Source organism: Monodon monoceros, unplaced genomic scaffold, assembly GCF_005190385.1.
Source record: "Monodon monoceros isolate NGI ecotype Baffin Bay Population unplaced genomic scaffold, NGI_Narwhal_1 Super_Scaffold_15, whole genome shotgun sequence".
Lineage (NCBI taxonomy): Eukaryota > Metazoa > Chordata > Mammalia > Artiodactyla > Monodontidae > Monodon > Monodon monoceros.
The window spans coordinates 22,363,794-22,382,625 of record NW_021703771.1 but is presented as its reverse complement, the minus strand read 5'-3'; the positions used below and the strand labels follow the sequence as shown (position 1 = coordinate 22,382,625).

Here is an 18,832-nt window from a genome sequence, read left to right as displayed (position 1 = left end):
TGATTTTATTTAATTTTTAAAATTTTATTTTATTTATTTATTTTTGGCTGCATTGGGTCTTTGTTGCTGTGCGCGGGCTTTCTCTAGTTGTGGCGAGCAGGGGCTACTCTTCATTGCGGTGCACGGGCTTCTCATTGCGGTGGCTCCTCTTGTTGCAGAGCATGGGCTCTAGGCGCCCGGGCTTCAGGAGTTGTGGCTCGTGGGCTCTGGAACGCAGGCTCAGTAGTCGTGGCGCATGGGCTTAGTTGCTTCGCGGCATGTGGGATCTTCCCAGACCAGGAATCGATCACGTGTCCCCTGCACTGGCAGGTTGATTCTCAACCACTGCGCCACCAGGGAAGCCCCCCCAGTACTGTTAATACCCTGATGTATCTCCTTCCACATCCTTTTCTATGCGAATGGGATTAAGAACTTTTTTACTGTATCAGAACAGAACCTTCCCCCCCCCCACCCCACACATACCCTTGAAGAGATCAGGCCAATTGTTTTACAGAATGTTTCACCTTCTGGCTTTATCTGGTTGCTTCTTCACTGCTTTGACACCAACTGGTGTCCTGCAATTCAGTTCAGTTTTGATACTGACTACCTGGAGTTAGTGTAGACCCCACAGGTTCAGGGGCTCAGTCCTCCGCAAGGCTGCCCCACTTTAGACTCTAGCCGCAAGTCTCAGATGCCCACCCACACTTAGGACCTATCAGCTGTAAATTCAGGGGTTCCCACAACCTCCTCAGGTACAGTAATCACCTCACAGAACTCATTGGAAGCTCTGCACTCACCATACAGGTCATAGTTTTATTATAAAAAATATAACTCAAGAACAGTCAAATGGAAGAGACACATAGGGCAAGGTTTCAGGAGTCTGAGCACAGGCACTCCTGTAGAGTCAGGGTGTGCCACCTTCCTGGCACATCACTTTGTCACCATCCAGAAGCTCTCTAAGCTTTGGATGTCCATTGTTTTATTGGGGTCTTATTCTGACATTGGCTATTCGATTGAACTCTATCTCCATCCCCTCCCCTCCTCCAGAGGTTGGAGATGGAGCTGGAAGTTTCAACCCTTGGTCTTTCTGGCCTGGCCAGAAACTATCTAAGGGCCCATCAAGAGTTACCTTGCTTAGCATAATAAACCTGCTAAGGTCCATAAGGGCTCCAGTAAATAACAAAAGACACTCCTTACTCCTGGTAATTCCAAGAAGTTTTGACGCTCTGTGTAAGGAATTAGGGACAAAACTAGATACATTCTTTTTTAAATGCTTGCATGAAGTTTATTGATATATTACACTTGGTGGCAGCAGAACCAGATATATTCTTTGTTTTGCCATACTCGTGTCCTTTCCCTTGTCATTTTATCTGTCTTTCTTGTAAGTAGAAGTTTAACAAAATGCTTGATGTATTCAAATTCAGCTTTTGTAGGGGTAGAATCCATTTGGTGGTGATACGTATTTTATATTTCATTATAGCAGAAGACATGTATCTTGTTGGCCTATCAGTCGTTGCTAAGATTAAGTACTGGGTTAGGGTAATGACAGTGTAATCCCTTTATTGCACACCAGGAGTCTCCCTTTACATCTAGAAAGTAATCTTTTGGTGTTACCTCCACTGTCTGGAAGTCGTTTCCCCCCACGGAACCATATACCCAAGGATTAATGCTAATTGCTATTATTACCTGAATTTTGGATTTGCAAACTGAGGCGTTTGTGTGTGTTTTCCTAATTAACTGGTATTTTGATAGTAAAGCCTTCACATTTTTTGGTGTCCTGTCTCTGTTATGGTAAGGTCCTTTGAGTCTAGGGTTGGTACTTTATTTGTATTCTCCTTAGTCTTACTTGCAGAAAAGTTCTGCTGGATTTTATGTTCCTCCCTTCTGTGGCCTGGATAGTGATGCTCTGTTATTAACGTATTATTTTAAAAATCAGTTGGCATTTACCTTGGTTATTTTAATAGGCTCTGGACTGTTTCACAGCAATGCTCTCTAAGCAGACAAGCAAACTGAAAATGGCAGAAGTCATTGGAAGCAAATTGAACATTTCCAAGAAAAAGGTATGTAATACTATTTTCACTTCCCTCTTGAAAGGAAGCTGGGATATTTAGCTTAATTGCTGATCTCTGGTCCTTACCTGGAACAGCTTTTGCAAATAACAGCCTCCTCTGTCAGAGTTGGTACTTTCATTGCTGCCTCTCATGGGCATAAAACTCACTGTCTCCTGGATAAATAGTTCTCCCTGTGTTCCACGTTCTTAGAGTGAGCTGCCTTGCATCCTTTTTCACACGCACGCCTTTTGCTCCAGGGCTTAAGGAGCATGTTATTCTGTAGGTTGTGGTTTCAGGACTGGAACCATGTCTTAGTAACACCTTTGTCTGTAGCTCTGTGCACAATTAGATTTTTTCCAACTTTCCAACTTTTTATAGTTAATATATTCAAACATCAAAAAAGTTGAAAAGTTGAACACCTGTATACCCACTACTTAGGTTCACTGCTGATACTGTTAATATTTGCCTTTCCTGTTTTATATCAAAATATGTACTTCTGGAGGAGAGAGCCTTTCAGCAATGGTGTTGGTAGCTGGAGAAATGTCTGGGGCTCATCTTGAGGCAGATATTTGGCATTCCCAAATGACTGATGACTCAAAAAAGCCTTAGTCAGGAACCGAGATGGTTAGAGGTGTTCCTTAGGCTATCGGGAAACTATCGGGATGGTTTTGGCTGCAGGTAACAGAGCACCTACTAAAAGGGGCTGAAGTAATAAGTATGTTAATTATAGTAGACAAGAGAAATGAGACTACCATGATTGGCTTAGGTTGATCAATATTCAGCCCCTTTGGTTGAAGAGGGGTTTACCTTCCCTGGGCAATTTGCCCCTTTTACTCCTAACCCCAAACCCTGAGCAAAATCTTGGTTCTTTGGGTTAGCGATGAGGATAAGCCTGATGGGTACGTGTCCTGAGCCTCTGTCACAGCTTCTCTTTCTGCTTTGGCTGTCGTCAGATGTATCATGGTTTATTCAAGTGACTGTTTCCTGCATTATGTTAGAAATTTAAAGCAGAGGAAAGCATAGAGGAAGAAAAATTACTTTGGTTTTGTTCATATCTTTTAGGAGTAAAACTTTCTGTTCACTGTATTCACTTCATATAGGTAGATAGAGGCTCATTTGAATGAATAAAAAGTACTATTACAGGGAAACATTCATGATAACTGTTTTTAAAAACATATGAGAAACTTGGAGAATTAAAAAATATATAATTAAAAGCTAACTTACCTATCTTGGAAGCCCGAAAATGCCTCTTAGTAGAGGGCATGTTAGAGGAGCACAGTAAGCCTCACGGATGAGAAGTATTTGAAGAGCATGCAGAACTTTACTCAGATAAAATCTTTCCCCTCCCATAGGCTGAATTCTTCTGTCAACTTTATAAACCAGAAATTGCGATCAATGAGCTAGATGTGCAAGTGGGTCGAGTGCGGCTTCTACGGAAACAAAGTGAGACTGTCCACATACAGAGGTAAACAGGGTTCCAAACTGATCTGAGCACTGTGGGGTCGTTGGGAAATTGATAGAAGGAATGTCTGCTCCAGCCCCTTATTTTTGAGTAAAACATGCCAGAACTGTGATTTCTTCAGTGTACTAGACAGTAAGGAGCAGTGATTTCCCAAAATGTGTTCTGTGAAACTAGATGTTAATAGGTGGAGGAGGTGATGAGGGTCATTAGAGACTTGGGACTAGCAAAGGTATATCTTTGATTTTTTTCATTGTAGTGTATTTAGTGAAGTAAGCATCACCTGGAGGTCAGGCTTGGTCCTAACATTAGTCTGTTAATCCCTTGAGGGCTGGAGTTGTATACGTTTCTGAGATTTATTAAAGTTATTAAATATTTGCTATATGCCTGACGTTGCGCTGAGTACCTTTTTGCATGTTTTCTCATGTAGTGGTTATAGTAAGCCTGTGAATTAATGTGTGTGTTAGTGTCCTTAGGGCTCTCCTAACAAATTACCATAAACTTGATGGCCTAAAACAGCAGGCATTTATTCTCAGTTCTGAAGGCTGGAAGGCTGAAACCAAGGTATTGGCGGGGCCACACTACCTCTGAAGACTCTTGCCTCTTCCTGGCTTCTGCTGGCTCCCAGCAATCTTTGGTGTTCCGTGCCTTGTAGCTGCATCAGTCCAATCTCTGATGCCATTGTCATATGGTCTTCTTCCCTGTGTGTGTTTCTTTGTGTCTCTAAATTTCTCTTTCTTTATAAGGACACCAGCCATTGGATTTAAGGTTGACCCTTAAATCCAGTATGATACGATTTTAATCTTATTATACCTGTAAAGAGCTTTTTTCCAAATAAAGTCACATTCACAGGTTCTCAGTAGACATGAATTTTGGGGGAACATAATTCAACCCTCTACAGCTAGTAACTGTTGTTATCCAGATTTTACAAGTTAGGAAACCGAGGCTAAGAGAGGTTAAGTAGTTTGTGCAAGGTGACATAGGTAGTACAGATGTTTTATCTTATTGGTGTTTTGAATTTCCAGAGCCTAGTGAAGTAGCAGTTATGTAAATGCTCCACGTATGTAGAATGAATGAATTCTGCAGTTCATATGTTGTAAGGACATCTGTTATAGCAGCGGTCCCCAACCTTTTTGGCACCAGGGACTGGTTTCGGGGAAGACAATTTTTCCACAGATGGGGTTGGTCGGGGGTAGTTTCGGGATGATTCAAGCACATTACATTTATTGTGTACTTTATTTCTGTTATTATTACATTGTAATATATAATGAAATAATTAATACAATTCACCATAATGCAGAATCAGTGGGAGCCCTGACCTTGTTTTCCTGCAACTAGATGGTGCCATCTGGGGGCGATGGGAGACAGTGACACCCGAAGTGTGTTGCTTATGTCCAGTCTAGTCCGCAAGGTGCAGTTTAATTGTCACTTCCCACTCACTGATAGGGTTTTGATATGAGTCTGCAAGCAGTCGATTTATTATGGTCTCAGTGCAGTCAAACCTCTCTGCTGATGATAATCTGTATTTGCAGCCGCTCGCCAGCACTAGCATCACCGCCTCAGCTCCACCTCAGATCATCAGGTATTAGATTCTTATAAAGAGTGTGCAGCCTAGATACGTTGCATGCAGTTTACAGTAGGGTTCACCGCACTCCTATGAGAATCTAATGCCGCTGCTGCCGCAGCGGAGCCCAGGCGGTAATGCGAGCGACGGGGAGCAGCTGTAAATACAAATAAAGCTTTGCTCGCCCGCCATTCACCTCCTGCTGTGCGGCCCGGTTCCTAACAGGCCATGGACAGGTACCAGTCCATGGCCCAGGGGTTGGGGACCCCTGTGTTACAACATGAAGACCGTCACGCTGAGTTGTCTCCTTCTTGTTTGTTGAATGTGGGAAATATGATTCCTCAAAATAACACAAAGAGAAGCTTGCAGCCTGTTCCTCCAACTGCTTACATACTTTCCCCTCCCCAGGGAGAAGCACACCTTTGCTGCTACGAGGCCATCCTCTGTTCTTATTGAACAGCTCGCGGTGTGTGTTAGCAAAGGGGAGCCTGTGTTGCTGGTGGGAGAGACCGGAACCGGCAAAACCTCCACTGTCCAGTACTTGGCTCATATTACAGGTAACTCCTAGAGGGGAAGCACTCTTCCCCCAGACAGCAAACATTTGACACTGACTGCCTTTTTATTTTTTAAAAAATATTTATTTATTTATTTGGCTACGCCAGGTCTTAGTTGCGGCATGTGGGATCTTTTTAGTTGTGGCATGTGGGATCTGTAGTTGCGGCATGCGAACTCTTAGTTGCAGTGTGTGGGATCTAGTTCCCTGACCAGGGATCGAACCCGGGCCCCCTGCATTGGAAGTGCGGATCCTTAGCCACTGGATCACCAGAGAAGTCCCCTGACTGCCTTTTTAAAAAATAAAAAGTCCAAAGAATATTGGAATTTAAGAAGTGCCACCACTCCACTTCCCCTGGAGATAAGCACTGGAAATTTTTACCTTGGAAATAATGTATTCTTTTCCCCTGGAAATAACCACTATTAACAGATGGGTATTAACTTTTTTCAGTTCTAATCTGTGGTCTACAAATACATACAGATTTGGTTTTGTTTTGAAACAAACGGGATCATTCTCTGTGTATTACATTTAGTTAATAAGCAAATTGGACATCTTTAAAAACAGAACTGCCTCATTCCTATTCTGATGGCTAAATAATATTTCACACTGGATATTTATTTAGTTCTAATTCATAGACAGACATTGACTTACTGAAGGGTTTTTTTGTTGTTTTCAGTTACCTGATGCTAGAGCAGTGAATCTTCTTTTAGATATCTCTGGGTTAGGTGAAAATTTTGAATAGTCAAGATTCCTGAAAGTAAAATGAGGGGGTCAGAGGAAATGCACATTTAAAGATTTGCCCTGTGCCCTTGTCCACACATCCTTAAGGATCACACTGGATATTGTCAGTCTTTACATACAGGGTAACCCTTTTGCCCTTTCTTTATTAAAGGCCACCGTTTGAGGGTTGTCAATATGAATCAGCAAAGTGACACTGCAGATTTGCTGGGAGGGTAAGTGTGATTTTAAATCTTTTTCTTGTTATTTTGTGTTCACTATTTGAGGTAAGAAATACTTTTTCTCTGTAAAGCTCAAAACTAGCCTTGGAAAAATGTTCAGAGAATTGCCCCCCTACGCCCACCCCAGCAGGGTATTATTTATTAGAATTTATTAAGGAGCTCTTGAGTGTATAGATGTTTCTTTTCATTTTAAAGAACACTTGAGGTTCTTGCTCTCAAGGATCCTGCTGGGAGGGGGAGGAAAACAAAAAGGTAAGTATGTAATCAAGTAATGTTTGTGTGTGCGGTCATTTATCTGAAGCCTGTGTTCTAGGCTCACACTGCCTTCAAGCTAGGCTCTCCTGCAGTTTGATTATCTTTGAAACATTAAGTAGCCTCCACTTTGTTAAATGGGACGGCTCATGGCGCTCCACTGTGGTCAGTAAAATGCCCTTCTTCCTTATTTGTGGTTTTGAATATGTTAGTTTCATGAACAGTTTTAGTCTGTGCTGAAGGCTGTAAAAGCGATGGCTGCTATTGGCATACCTTATGTTGAACCCTAATAGGGTCTGTCCCATTAACTCTAAGCAGTTGCTTACACAGACTCTTAAAGGCATAAGATAATAGAATTTATTGTCCTTTTTGCTCTTTGTGATATCTGCAAGAAAGCTCGCTATTTACTCTTTTTTGAGGACCACATTATGCTGTAGCGTTATTTTTACTATCACTCTTTCCTTGTCTTATATCCCTTCCTGCTCTGGATGGAGTGCTACTTTGGAATCCTGCTTCCTTTGGTGCTTCTCATTTTCTTACCATCCCGACCTATTACTTCTATTCTGCTCTACACATGCCACTAATGACGTATTTTAAATTTATATTCTGTCTTTGAATCCGTTAGCTGAGGCTTACCTCTCTTACTCTAATTCTACTTTGACTTTATTTTTCCCCAGTGGTCTTTGTACCTTGTTTTCGTTTTACTTCTGTTCAGTTAATTGACACTTAATCTCCCCGTTCCCTCACTGTGGTACTTGCAATGTGTTCTTATTAATATATGGAATTTGTTACTTAACTAGGCATGTCTATACTACTGTGTATTTCTCTCTATTCTGTATCTATCTATGTCTTTAATAATACCCTACTGTTATGTATTCCTAACACAAATGGCGTTAATCTTATACTAATTGAACATGCACTGGATCTGTCTCTTCTAAGAATTTGTAGTGTTATGTCAGCCGTTGCAAGTAGTTTTAAATGTAGTGAGTACACATTGTGCCTTGATACAATTAATAATACAAAAGGTTGAAATCAGAATTTGTTAACTGGAATTTTATTTTGGTGCAACTTGGTGAAAAAAATACATATCCATTTGTCCTTGTTAGTAGGTTAGCATTAGTTATCAAAAGAAAACTTACATGTTTCAATTTTCGTATAGTTGGAAGTATGCCTTGTTTTCTGTTCTTTTGTATTATTGGCAAGTGGTGTGTAAATCACATCTTCTAATATATATTATCGATGTATGAATGACTCCTTTGCTTAAGAACCCTTGTGTATACAATTGGAAGACCAAAAATGATTTTAAAAAGACAAGGGAAAAAAGAAAAAAGGAAAAATAAATAAAGGCAAGGGAGTAGAAAACAAAGCAGCAGGTAGGGAGGTGGGATAAAGAAGGGCTAATATTTCTATTTTGGCAGTGTGTGGTTAGTTTCATCTATGAAACTAGTTCTGTGTTTTGTAACTTACATTAAACATATTTTGCATTTATCAAATACTATGGTTAAAATATAATAAAAGAAATTTGTAGTCCTAATTAGTCTGGTTTGCAAATCTGGATCCTTTAGATTGGTTTTTTAAAAAGTTATAATTAAGGATAAATATATGTTATAAAAGTAAAGCCTTCAAGGCCATTAGGCTCTTAAATTGCATTACTGCAGATTGCCTTCTGATCTTTGTTTGCATACATACCCCCTTAATTTTTTTTTTTTTTTTTTTTTTGTGGTACGCGGGCCTCTCACTGTTGTGGCCTCTCCCGTTGCAGAGCACAGGATCCAGACACGCAGGCTCAGCAGCCATGGCTCATGGGCCCAGCCGCTCCGCGGCATGTGGGATCTTCCCGGACCGGGGCACGAATCCGTGTCCCCTGCATCGGCAGGCGGACTCTGAACCACTGCGCCACCAGGGAAGCCCCCCGCTTAATTTTGATTAGTGTTAGTGTGGTATATCTTTTTCCCTCATTTAACTTTTAACTCAATTTTGTCATTCTATTTAAAGTAGGTTTCTGATAGACAGCACATAGACCTTCAGATAACCTGTGAGTAGAGAAGTAAACCAAATTCTGACGGAGTTGAGGTAGAGAGAGCTTATGAGACTCTGTAGAAAAGAGTAGAAGATACAGAGGACTTAGATGAAGCAGGTAAAAATCATTCCAGAAAAGGAAAGTCTACTATTAAATGGCAAAACACAGAACACAGGTTCACATCCCTGACTATAGGGAATGGGGTTGGGAGGGGTAGCCTCTGAGGGAGAAACAGATAAATAGAGAAGGGGGAGGTATCCTTGGAGAAGTTAACGATGAAGGGAAGAACAAATGGGAGGAAAATTAAAGGTCTCATAGAAATAGAAATAAAACGGCTAACCTGTGTCCTCCTCTAAGCCACCCATGGAAACATCCATAAAGGAAACCGCAGGAGATTGCAGGGCAGAAGTGCATGCTTTCAAACTCAGAATCCTGACCCCAAATGAAGTGAACCGTTTACCTTTTCAGTTACTCAGCATGCACTGTTTTGTCTCTCTTTTACACTTCATGTTCTTTCATGTATGATAATTTTGGAGAATCATTTTCTTTTGTTATAGCCATTTTCTAGTGAACCCTTGTATGTGGTCTCCATGTATTGTGTATGTAACAGGTGGACCCTGAGTGACTCTCCATGAGGGCCAGGTGTTCTAGACCTCCCTCCCCTCTTGGCCTTTAGGTTGCTCCTGAGGCATATTTTCTCTGCAAAAGACATAATGGAAACCCTGGTCTCTAATGGTTCGTAGTTTGATTTCATCAGTTCTCCCTGTGGCAGGTTAGTTTCCGTTGAGTATTTGTGTTACAGTTTATTTCTATTTATTTATTTTTCTTTTCGGAAAGGTGTATGTATGTTTGTTCATTTATTCATCACTTGAAACATATGACGACTTAACCGTTCCAGCCAGTATGCTTTCAGCTTTAAATGTACAAAATTTTTTCTTAAGGAGCTCAGTCTAATTTGAAATATAAAGCCATTTCTTTCATGAATTCAATTCACTGATCCAATTACTAGTGGTAATAGTTGTCACAGGTAACTCTTAAACGGCACTCCTGTGCCAGCTACTATTTTGAGTCTTCATCTGTGTTCAGTCACTTAGCATTCTTAACCTGTTGATTATCCCCCTTTACACTTAGGGGACCTGAGGCTCACAGGCATTAAGTGCCTTGTTCAAGGTAATGGCTAGTCCATGACTTGAACCCAGGCAGTCTGTCTTGATCATCTCCGTTCTTAGTCATTACTCTGCTGCCTCAGTTAGCTTTGGATCCATCTATCCTGACATCTTTAAGACTAGCTCTTTTATTTAAATAACATGTGTGTTTAATTTCTTACCACTTCTGTTGTCATTGTGGTTCATCGTCCTCTGCCTGGTCCAGCGCAGGGCTCTCATCTTTGCTTCTACTCTTACCCTCCCCACAGTCTCTCTTCCATTTAGTATTTACAATGATCGTTTTACAGTGTGATCAGATCTCATCACTCTCTTCCTCAGATCCTTCCACTGACTTCTCTGTCCATGTGGAATGTACTCCAAACCCTTCATCACCTGGCTCCGGCACGTCTCTGTCTCCTTCCTTTAGCTCTGCTCTGTGTTGATATTTCCTCTGTGGCTCCCCTGCTGCCCAGGGATACTTGCTTAGCCTAACCCTTCCTTGTTTGATTTCCTTCCAATTCCCGTCTTTGACACAGCCTCTTCTGACTGTCATAGTCAAAGTACCAGTTCTTTAAGCCACTCTCCTTTCACTTTATCCAGTCATAGCACTTGCTACTTGATATTTTTTACTAGTAGGTGTATTCCCCTATTGTCTCTTTGGTTAGATTGTAAGCTGCAGAGGGGCAGGACATGGTGGATATCATTTACTCAGTGCTGAACTCTAGCAGGTGCTCAGTAAATCTCAGCTGAAAAAATGGAGTAAAGAAATTTCTTTACTAATTAATGGGTTAGTGCTTACTGGGAAGCGATATTGAGTTTGTGAAGTTTTCATGCTTTCTGTCTCTGGAATCAGAATCTTCCATGTAGATGCTCAGTATCAGGGCACTGGGTTTCACTCATCTCATTATTCCTTCTCACAGGCCAGTGAGTAAATACTATCCATGAGTTCTCCAATTGTGCTTGACTGTTCTGAAACATATTCTGGTATTGTTTCAGTTCTCAAATTATATTTCTTAGAAACAAAGTTTATGTCATCATTCTTGAGTAGTATTTAGTGTCCTAGGCCACGGAGAATTGTATACTTGAGACTTTCCAGGAGTGATTAGTCTGCTGCTTGGGCCACTTCTTTTAAATTTAGCTAGAGCAGTGTTTCTTGACTCTATACGTTATTAACCCCCCCAATATTAAACTAAATCTTAATTTAAATGAACTAATTCCCTAATTCCCCAACCAGAAAAATAAAATGCTAAGAAATAGGAGAGACTGTAAATGCTGAGAAATAAAAAAAGTTGAGCCTTGGAAGGTCACAAACCATTGCAATGTCTTAAGATATTTTTTTTAACCGTCCCCCTCCCCCAATTTTGAATCTCTTTGGGAGTAGTCTCCCCACCCTCCATTGACAAGGCATGATGTTCAAGTAAGTTCTTAAGATGCTTGAATAAGTCAATTTCAGACATTATAATTTTCTTCTAAAATGTTTCAAAAACCTTTTGGTCAATCTTAATAGAGTATGGTTTATCATCAAATATACATGATGTTTATTTAAACATGTTAGTAAAATCAGTGACATGGGGCTTCCCTGGTGGCGCAGTGGTTGGGAATCTGCCTGCCAATGCAAGGGACATGGGTTCGAGCCCTGATCTGGGAAGATCCCACATGCTGCGGAGCAACTAGGCCCGTGAGCCACAACTACTGAGCCTGCGCGTCTGGAGCCTGTGCTCCGCAATGGGAGAGGCGGTGACAGTGAGAGGCCCGCGCACCGCGATGAAGAGTGGCCCCCGCTCGCCGTAACTGGAGAAAGCCCTCGCACAGAAACGAAGACCCAACACAGCCAAAAATAAATAAATAAATTAATTAATTAAAAAAAAAAATCAGTGACATGCTTTTCACTGCCCAGTTTGGAATTTCAAATTTGTTCATAGTTTGTTTATCTAATACTAGTTTTTACCTTTAGTATAGGTGCTTCTAACACTTGGAGTGGAGAAAATAGATTATAATTTAAAACTTTAACATAGATTTATGTTAAGTATTTTGGTATTATTTCTGATTTTGATTAGAAGAAATTTTACACCTATTCCTGTTTTCTAAGGCATACTTTCCAACTTCTGTTAGCTTTAGAAGTTTGCGAATCCCATATTTACCTTTTGTTTCAGTTACAAACCAGTGGAACATAAGCTTATTTGGCTACCCTTACGGGAGGCATTTGAGGAACTCTTTGCTCAGACATTTTCCAAGAAGCAAAACTTTACATTCTTGGGACACATTCAGACCTGTTACAGGCAGAAACGGTGGCACAATCTCCTCAGACTAATGCAACATGTGCACAAGTCGGCTGTCAACAAGGATGGAAAAGAGAGTGAGACTGGTAAGAATGTGACCCAGGCTGCCAGTGGGAGGGCATGAGGCTGAAATTTAATTAGCAGAATTAGGAGAAGAGTTTGGGGGAAGAATGAAGCAATACACATTAGAGCTTTCTAGGACTTTAGGCAGAGCTGACTAATTTTGAAGTATTGCTGCTCCTGTGACTCTAGTCAAGATTTCCATCAAAACAAGTGGTCGCTGATGTTGATGTACAGTACCACTTAGTGGTTGTAAGTCACATGTGCTTAGAAGAAGAGGTTACTTCCAGAAAACTGGATTCCACAGCGAGTGGGGCTTTTGGTGGCTTAGTTATCTTCTTCCTCATCTATAAAATGGGAATAAGAGTACCTACTTCAAAGGGTTCTTGTGAGGATGAACGAGTTAACCAATACGTATGCATATAAACAAACTGATTAGTATAGTGGCTGCACATGGTTGGCATTATGTAAGTGTTTGGACTTAATTTTTTATACTTCGAAGATGTGATTTTTGTGTGTGTTATGTTAATTGTGTGGTTTTTTAAGTTATATATATTACAACTCAAAGTGTATGTTAAATTCTTGTCTTTATTTTTCTCTAGGATCATTACTAAAAGAGAAGTGGGAAGCATTTGGTCTTAGACTCAACCATGCCCAACAACAGATGAAAATGACTGAAAATGCCCTATTGTTTGCATTTGTAGAGGTATTTTGCTTGGGTTGTTTAGGTTAAGGGAATGCTGAATTGATGCAAAATGCAAATGTAAGGAGGCTACTGTTTTGTATTCTCTTCATGTTGACATTTTTAGGGCTTGTTGTTTAAGACAGTAAACACTTAATGAAATAATTCTTTGGGGGGAAGATTTTTTTAAATGTCCGTTATAGAAATTATAAAGTCTTGGTGAACACCATCATTACTATTTTTAAAGATGCAGTTGAGAACAACTAGTGAATTTTTTTATTGTTTCATAGCTCTGTGTGTGTGTGTGTGTGAGAGAGAGAGAGAGACAGAGACAGAGACAGAGACAGAGTGAGAGAGACAGAGAGAGAGAGAGATTTGGGTCCATTCCTGTTAGGACACATTTTTGATTCCAGTGCGTGGGTAGTTCTACTGTTTTCTCTCCTGTGACCTTGCAGGATCAACTTAGTTAAATGTTTGTGACTTCAGCTTTTTATATTTTTATTAAAGAAAATTGTTTCTGTGGCACTCTTCAGACCACACTCTAAGGGAGGTGTAGGAATCTTACTTGAGATGATGTCTTAGTAAGAGAGAAAGCCCCTCAACCATATATCCATTGTTGTGGGAAATTTAGTCATCAGTGCTTAATCTTAATATGATCGTTTCTAATATAACCGATGAAGATGTCAAGTGCTCTCAAAATAGGGTCTATACCTATTTCATGACTTGACATTGCACTGGATTTTAATATGTTTGTTCCGTTTTATTTTTTTCAGTTTTATTTACAGAAGATTCTTTGTTAGGATCACCATGAAAACAAAAGCATAAAGCAGTTTAATAATAGTAAAACAATTAAGTTTCTGATGTTTTGTCAGTTCATTGCTTTTGGAAATAGAACTTGAGATCAAATCAGTAGAGATGAGGAAAGATTCATCTTGATATTCTTCAGCACCTGTGAAAGGCTCTGAATTACAACCACTATACACTCTTGATTTAGTCATTTATCTTTTCTTGGTATACTCATAGCCTGACCCTGTATTTATTTTGGGTCTTTTTAATAACCATTTGGTTACCTTTAAACATCTGAATACATTGTAAGTTATCATTTGCCTTAGCATCCATATAATGGGATGGTCTAGTTTATTGCATCTCATCGTTAGGCTCAGAGAGATTCCCTTGACCCTTTTGGATATTTGAAAAAAAGTTAACTTGACCAGCCATTTGGCACTAAGGTGTCAGCTCATCAGGTAGGAGCGGTTTGCCCTTGCCTCTGCTGCTGACCCTGCTCACATAACTGTTCTTGGTGAGTGTGTTTGTGTTTGAAATGGACCCTTAACATTTTACTTCATCTTCTAGGGTGCATTAGCTCAGGCTGTAAAGAAAGGAGAGTGGATCTTGTTGGATGAGATTAATCTGGCTGCTCCAGAAACACTGGAATGTCTGAGTGGTTTACTTGAAGGCTCCTCTGGCTCTCTGGTGTTGCTGGATCGAGGAGACACAGGTAGCACTTGATCCCCTTGGGGTTTGACTTGATGCGAGGCCTTTTGGCCTCTTTAAAGTAATACTCTTGGGACTTCCCTGGTGGTCCAGTGGGTAAGACTCCGTACTCCCAATGCAGGGGGCCTGGGTTGGATCCCGGGTCGGGGAACTAGATCCGGCATGCTGCAACTAAGAGTCTGCATGCCACAACTAAGACCCGGGGCAGCCTAAATAAATAAATAAAATGTTTTTTTAAAAAAGTAGTATTCTTTTGGTTAGGTAGATTACATAGGCCCTCCCAGTGTGATTTATTTATTCTGTAGATAGTAATTTTCTGCAAAGTCTTATTGTTAGGTGATATAGGGAATGAAAAGAATACGATAATTTGTCAAGGCATTTGGGTAGTGGGTAATAAGGCATGCACACTCAGTGACAGTGTTACGTGCTGGTGAATAGGTGATGAAACATAAATAGCATGAACAACCTCACCATAAGAGATGGTGGGATGGCAGTTTAAGATTAAGTTGTGTACATAGATCTGGAAACTGATTTCATTGGGGTTTGAGAAAAGGCAAGGATGGTTGAGCAGCCAGTACCATCCTTGCTGAGCCTTGAGGCATAGTGGTTCACCCTGGGGTTCAGTGGAATTAGTCTTCCCCTGATCACTTATTGTTACAAGTTGTTGAGAGTTTATAGTTTTCTTTTAACAGAACCACTGGTTCGTCATCCGGATTTCCGTTTATTTGCGTGTATGAATCCAGCAACTGATGTGGGCAAAAGAAATCTCCCACCAGGAATAAGAAACAGGTAAGGGGACATGGCTTGGTTCCTGGAGCTGTTTTTAAAATTAAGTTCTCTTTATTGATTGATTGGTAGTATTAACGTAACCAACCCTCATAACAATGCTTGAAATTTATTGATTGCTGATACAGGAATCTTTTTACTTGTAGCAGTCTTCTTTCTATAGGTGGTAGGAATGTGGATAACTCCAGAACACTGGGAGTTTTCCTTTGGGTTGTTCATATGACATTTAATGGCTCATGGATATTGTTGAAAACAAAAATCTTTCCTCCTTCAGATAGCCTTTTAGCTATTAGAAAACCTTCACATAACGAAATAATAGTATATCATGTAGCAACGTAAGTGCATTTTAGGCAGTCTTCTTGAATGAGACTAATGATGTGTAAAAGAACATTTAAGTTTCAGTTTTCATCATTAAGCACAGACTGACATGAACAAGATGTTTTATGTATGTATCATTTGGGAAAAGATAAATGACCTTGAAGAACCTAAGGGCAGGACAGGAAGAAAGACGCAGACATAGAGAATGGACTGGAGGACATGGGGAGGGGGAAGGGTAAGCTGGGAAGAAGTGAGAGAGTGGCATGGACATATATACACTACCAAATGTAAAATAGATAGCTAGTGGGAAGCAGCCGCATAGCACAGGGAGATCAGCTCCGTGCTTTGTGACCACCTAGAGGGGTGGGTTAGGGAGGGTAGGAGGGAGACGCAAGAGGGAGGGGATATGGGGATATATGTATATGTATAGCTGATGCACTTTGTTATAAAGCAGAAACTAACACACCATTGTAAAGCAATTATACTCCAATAAAGATGTTTTTAAAAAAGGTAAATGACCTTGTTTATTGTTGGTAACCTTTTGTTGAATCTGAGTTTTAAAATAGTGTTAAAACTTTACTAGATCTTCTCCCACATTATAAAAGTAGTAAAAGCTTTTTAGGAAAATTTTTTCAACCACAAGTATGTATTTTCCTGTGCTACAACTATGAAATTTTGATAGTGAGGAGGCTTTTTTGTTATTGTTGCATGTACTTTTTGTTACATATAGTTGTAATCAAAAACACCTGAAAATGAGGATAAATAAAGTCTTATTTTTGTAACTGTGTTTGCAAGGACTGTTTGACTTTCTTCGAAGTAGTAATGGTAGATTTTTGGTAGCGGTTACATTATTTTCTATTTCATTATGATCAATCTGTATCTCAAGTTGAAAGGCCTTCATAATTCATATTACAGGCAGGTAAAATGAGTTTATATAACTCTGTCTTGTGTTTTTGTACTGTCAGAGTAGCTGTATTAACTTCCTCAGTTAACTTCCTAATAACTTCCTTATTATGGAATAATAATTGTCTTAACAGGTTCACAGAACTTTATGTAGAAGAATTGGAAAGTAAAGAAGACTTACAGATCCTTATTGTGGATTATCTGAAAGGCTTGAGTGTGAACAGGAGCACAGTGCAAGGAATCATAACGTGGGTTCTTTCTGGTTTCTCTTTATAAACTTCTCTGAGCATAAAAATGTGTACCTCATGCACGTATACTGTTTTCTTCTTTTTTGCTTCTAACGAGAGAAGACTGATGAAAGGATTATTTAGATTTTACTTTAATGTTGGAACGTTATGGACTCTCTTGGATTTTCCTAAGGAAACTACATAGAGAGCTTATGAGAATATGTATTGTCAATACCTATGAGAATATGTAAACAATTAGATAATGCTCTCCTAATTACTTCTTTATTCACAGCTAAGAGTTTGAATCCCTTGAGGATATATAAATGGCTTGTATTTTGATCTGCCTTGGTGATATCCTACTTTTTGCAATTTGCATATTAGCTTTGTGGAATGTAGGGGGGGAAGGTTGATATAATTGATTGAGGCCAGTTTGGAATTATTAGTCTTAGCTGAATGAAGTATAGAGTGGTTATATTGCTTGGTGCTTTAATTTGAGTTTGTTTCCTCTGTGTTTTGTATGCCATGTGGAAAGGGTGCAGTCTTTTGTATCATACACCCTGGGTTCTAGTGCTGGCTCTGTCATCTGGGGCACGTCACTTAGTTGATTTTATCTGTGTCCTCTAAAACAAGATATACAATATGTAAAGATTTTGAAGTTGGATCATATTAGTGTTTTACTTTGCTTTTTGTGCTTTTTTCTTTATTTTTTTTTTTACAAATAGTTATTGAGTGGCTCAGATGCTAGGGATACAGTTATAAATAAAACAGACAATCTTGGTTCTTTTCAGGGAGCTTTAATTCTACAGGTGAAGATAATCAGTAAATACTGTTATTTTTGGTTGTGATAAGTGAAGAAAAAGAACATATAAAGCAAAATGCTGGTTAGAAAATAAAACTTGGAGCCCGGTTTTAAATAGGTTAGTCAAAGAGGTATTTGTCAAAGGGCTTCGGAGTGGTTTGTCACACCACATTTTAAAATCAGAGCACTTTTTGTTGGCCAAGAATATTTAGACAAAAGCGTAAATATGTGTAGTTAAAATTCGAAAAGCTGGAGATAAAGCAGTGTGGCTGAAGTGTGGCTCTTATAAAATGCTAATAGGGCTTCCCTGGTGGCGCAGTGGTTGAGAGTCCGCCTGCTGTTGCAGGGGACACGGGTTCGTGCCCCGGTCCGGGAGGATCCCACATGCTGCGGAGCGGCTGCACCCGTGAGCCATGGCCGCTGAGCCTGCGTGTCCGGAGCCTGTACTGCGCAACGGGAGAGGCCACAACAGTGAGAGGCCTGCGTACAGCAAAAAAAAACAAAAAACAAAAAAAACCCCTGATAGTACAAGAGGTTCATGTTCCATATATAAAAACCCACTTCTGGAATGTAGAGTCTTTCTACAAAAGAAAGAATGTCTAGCTAGATTGCAAGGAGGGACGACAGAGCTCATTTGGGCAAGAACTTGGGTTTCATCTCTTTATTTGGTTGCACTGGGTCTTAGCTGTGGCAGGTGGGCTCTTTAGTTGTGGCGTGTGAACTCTTAGTTGCTGCATGCATGTGGGATTTAGTTCCCTGACCAGGGATTGAATCTGGGACCCCTGCATTGGGAGTGTGGAGTCTTATCCACTGTGCCACCAGGGAAGTCCCTTGGGTTTCATCTCTGACACATGTTTGGTTATACTTGGTCTTGTGGCATGTGATCATGAATTTTTTTTTTTTTTTTTTGGCTACTTTGGGTCTTTGGTGCTGTGTATTGGGCATTCTCTAGTTGCGGCAAGCGGGGTCTACTCTTCATTGCGGCGCACAGGCTTCTCATTGCAGTGGCTTCTCTTGTTTCGGGCACAGGCTCTGGGCATGTGGGCTTCAGTAGTTGCGGCGTGTGGGCTCAGCATTTGTGGCTCGCGGGCTCTAGAGCGCAGGCTCAGTAGTTGTGGCGCACGGGTTTAGTTGCTCCACGGTATGTGGGATCTTCCCGGACCAGGGCTTGAACCCGTGTACCCTGCATTGGCAGTGGATTCTTAACCACTGCACCACCAGGGAAGTCCTTCATGAATTTTTGAGATTTGCACTTGATGTTTCAGTCTGAAACTTCTTCCCTCTTGTCATCTTCTGGACTTC

General features: G+C 40.4%; 1 protein-coding gene across 2 annotated transcripts in view; it reads left to right on the top strand.

The window, feature by feature from the left end:
* MDN1 (midasin AAA ATPase 1) overlaps window positions 1–18,832 on the top strand; it is a 154,412-nt gene that overhangs the window by 34,709 nt on the left and 100,871 nt on the right. For both annotated transcript variants that reach the window (XM_029224342.1, XM_029224343.1), the window contains 9 exons: window positions 1,944–2,039; window positions 3,383–3,495; window positions 5,462–5,610; window positions 6,499–6,559; window positions 12,136–12,347; window positions 12,924–13,027; window positions 14,357–14,501; window positions 15,190–15,286; window positions 16,639–16,752. In XM_029224342.1, coding sequence (XP_029080175.1) covers window positions 1,944–2,039; window positions 3,383–3,495; window positions 5,462–5,610; window positions 6,499–6,559; window positions 12,136–12,347; window positions 12,924–13,027; window positions 14,357–14,501; window positions 15,190–15,286; window positions 16,639–16,752 — 1,091 coding nt within the window. The remainder of the gene's footprint in view (window positions 1–1,943; window positions 2,040–3,382; window positions 3,496–5,461; window positions 5,611–6,498; window positions 6,560–12,135; window positions 12,348–12,923; window positions 13,028–14,356; window positions 14,502–15,189; window positions 15,287–16,638; window positions 16,753–18,832) is intronic.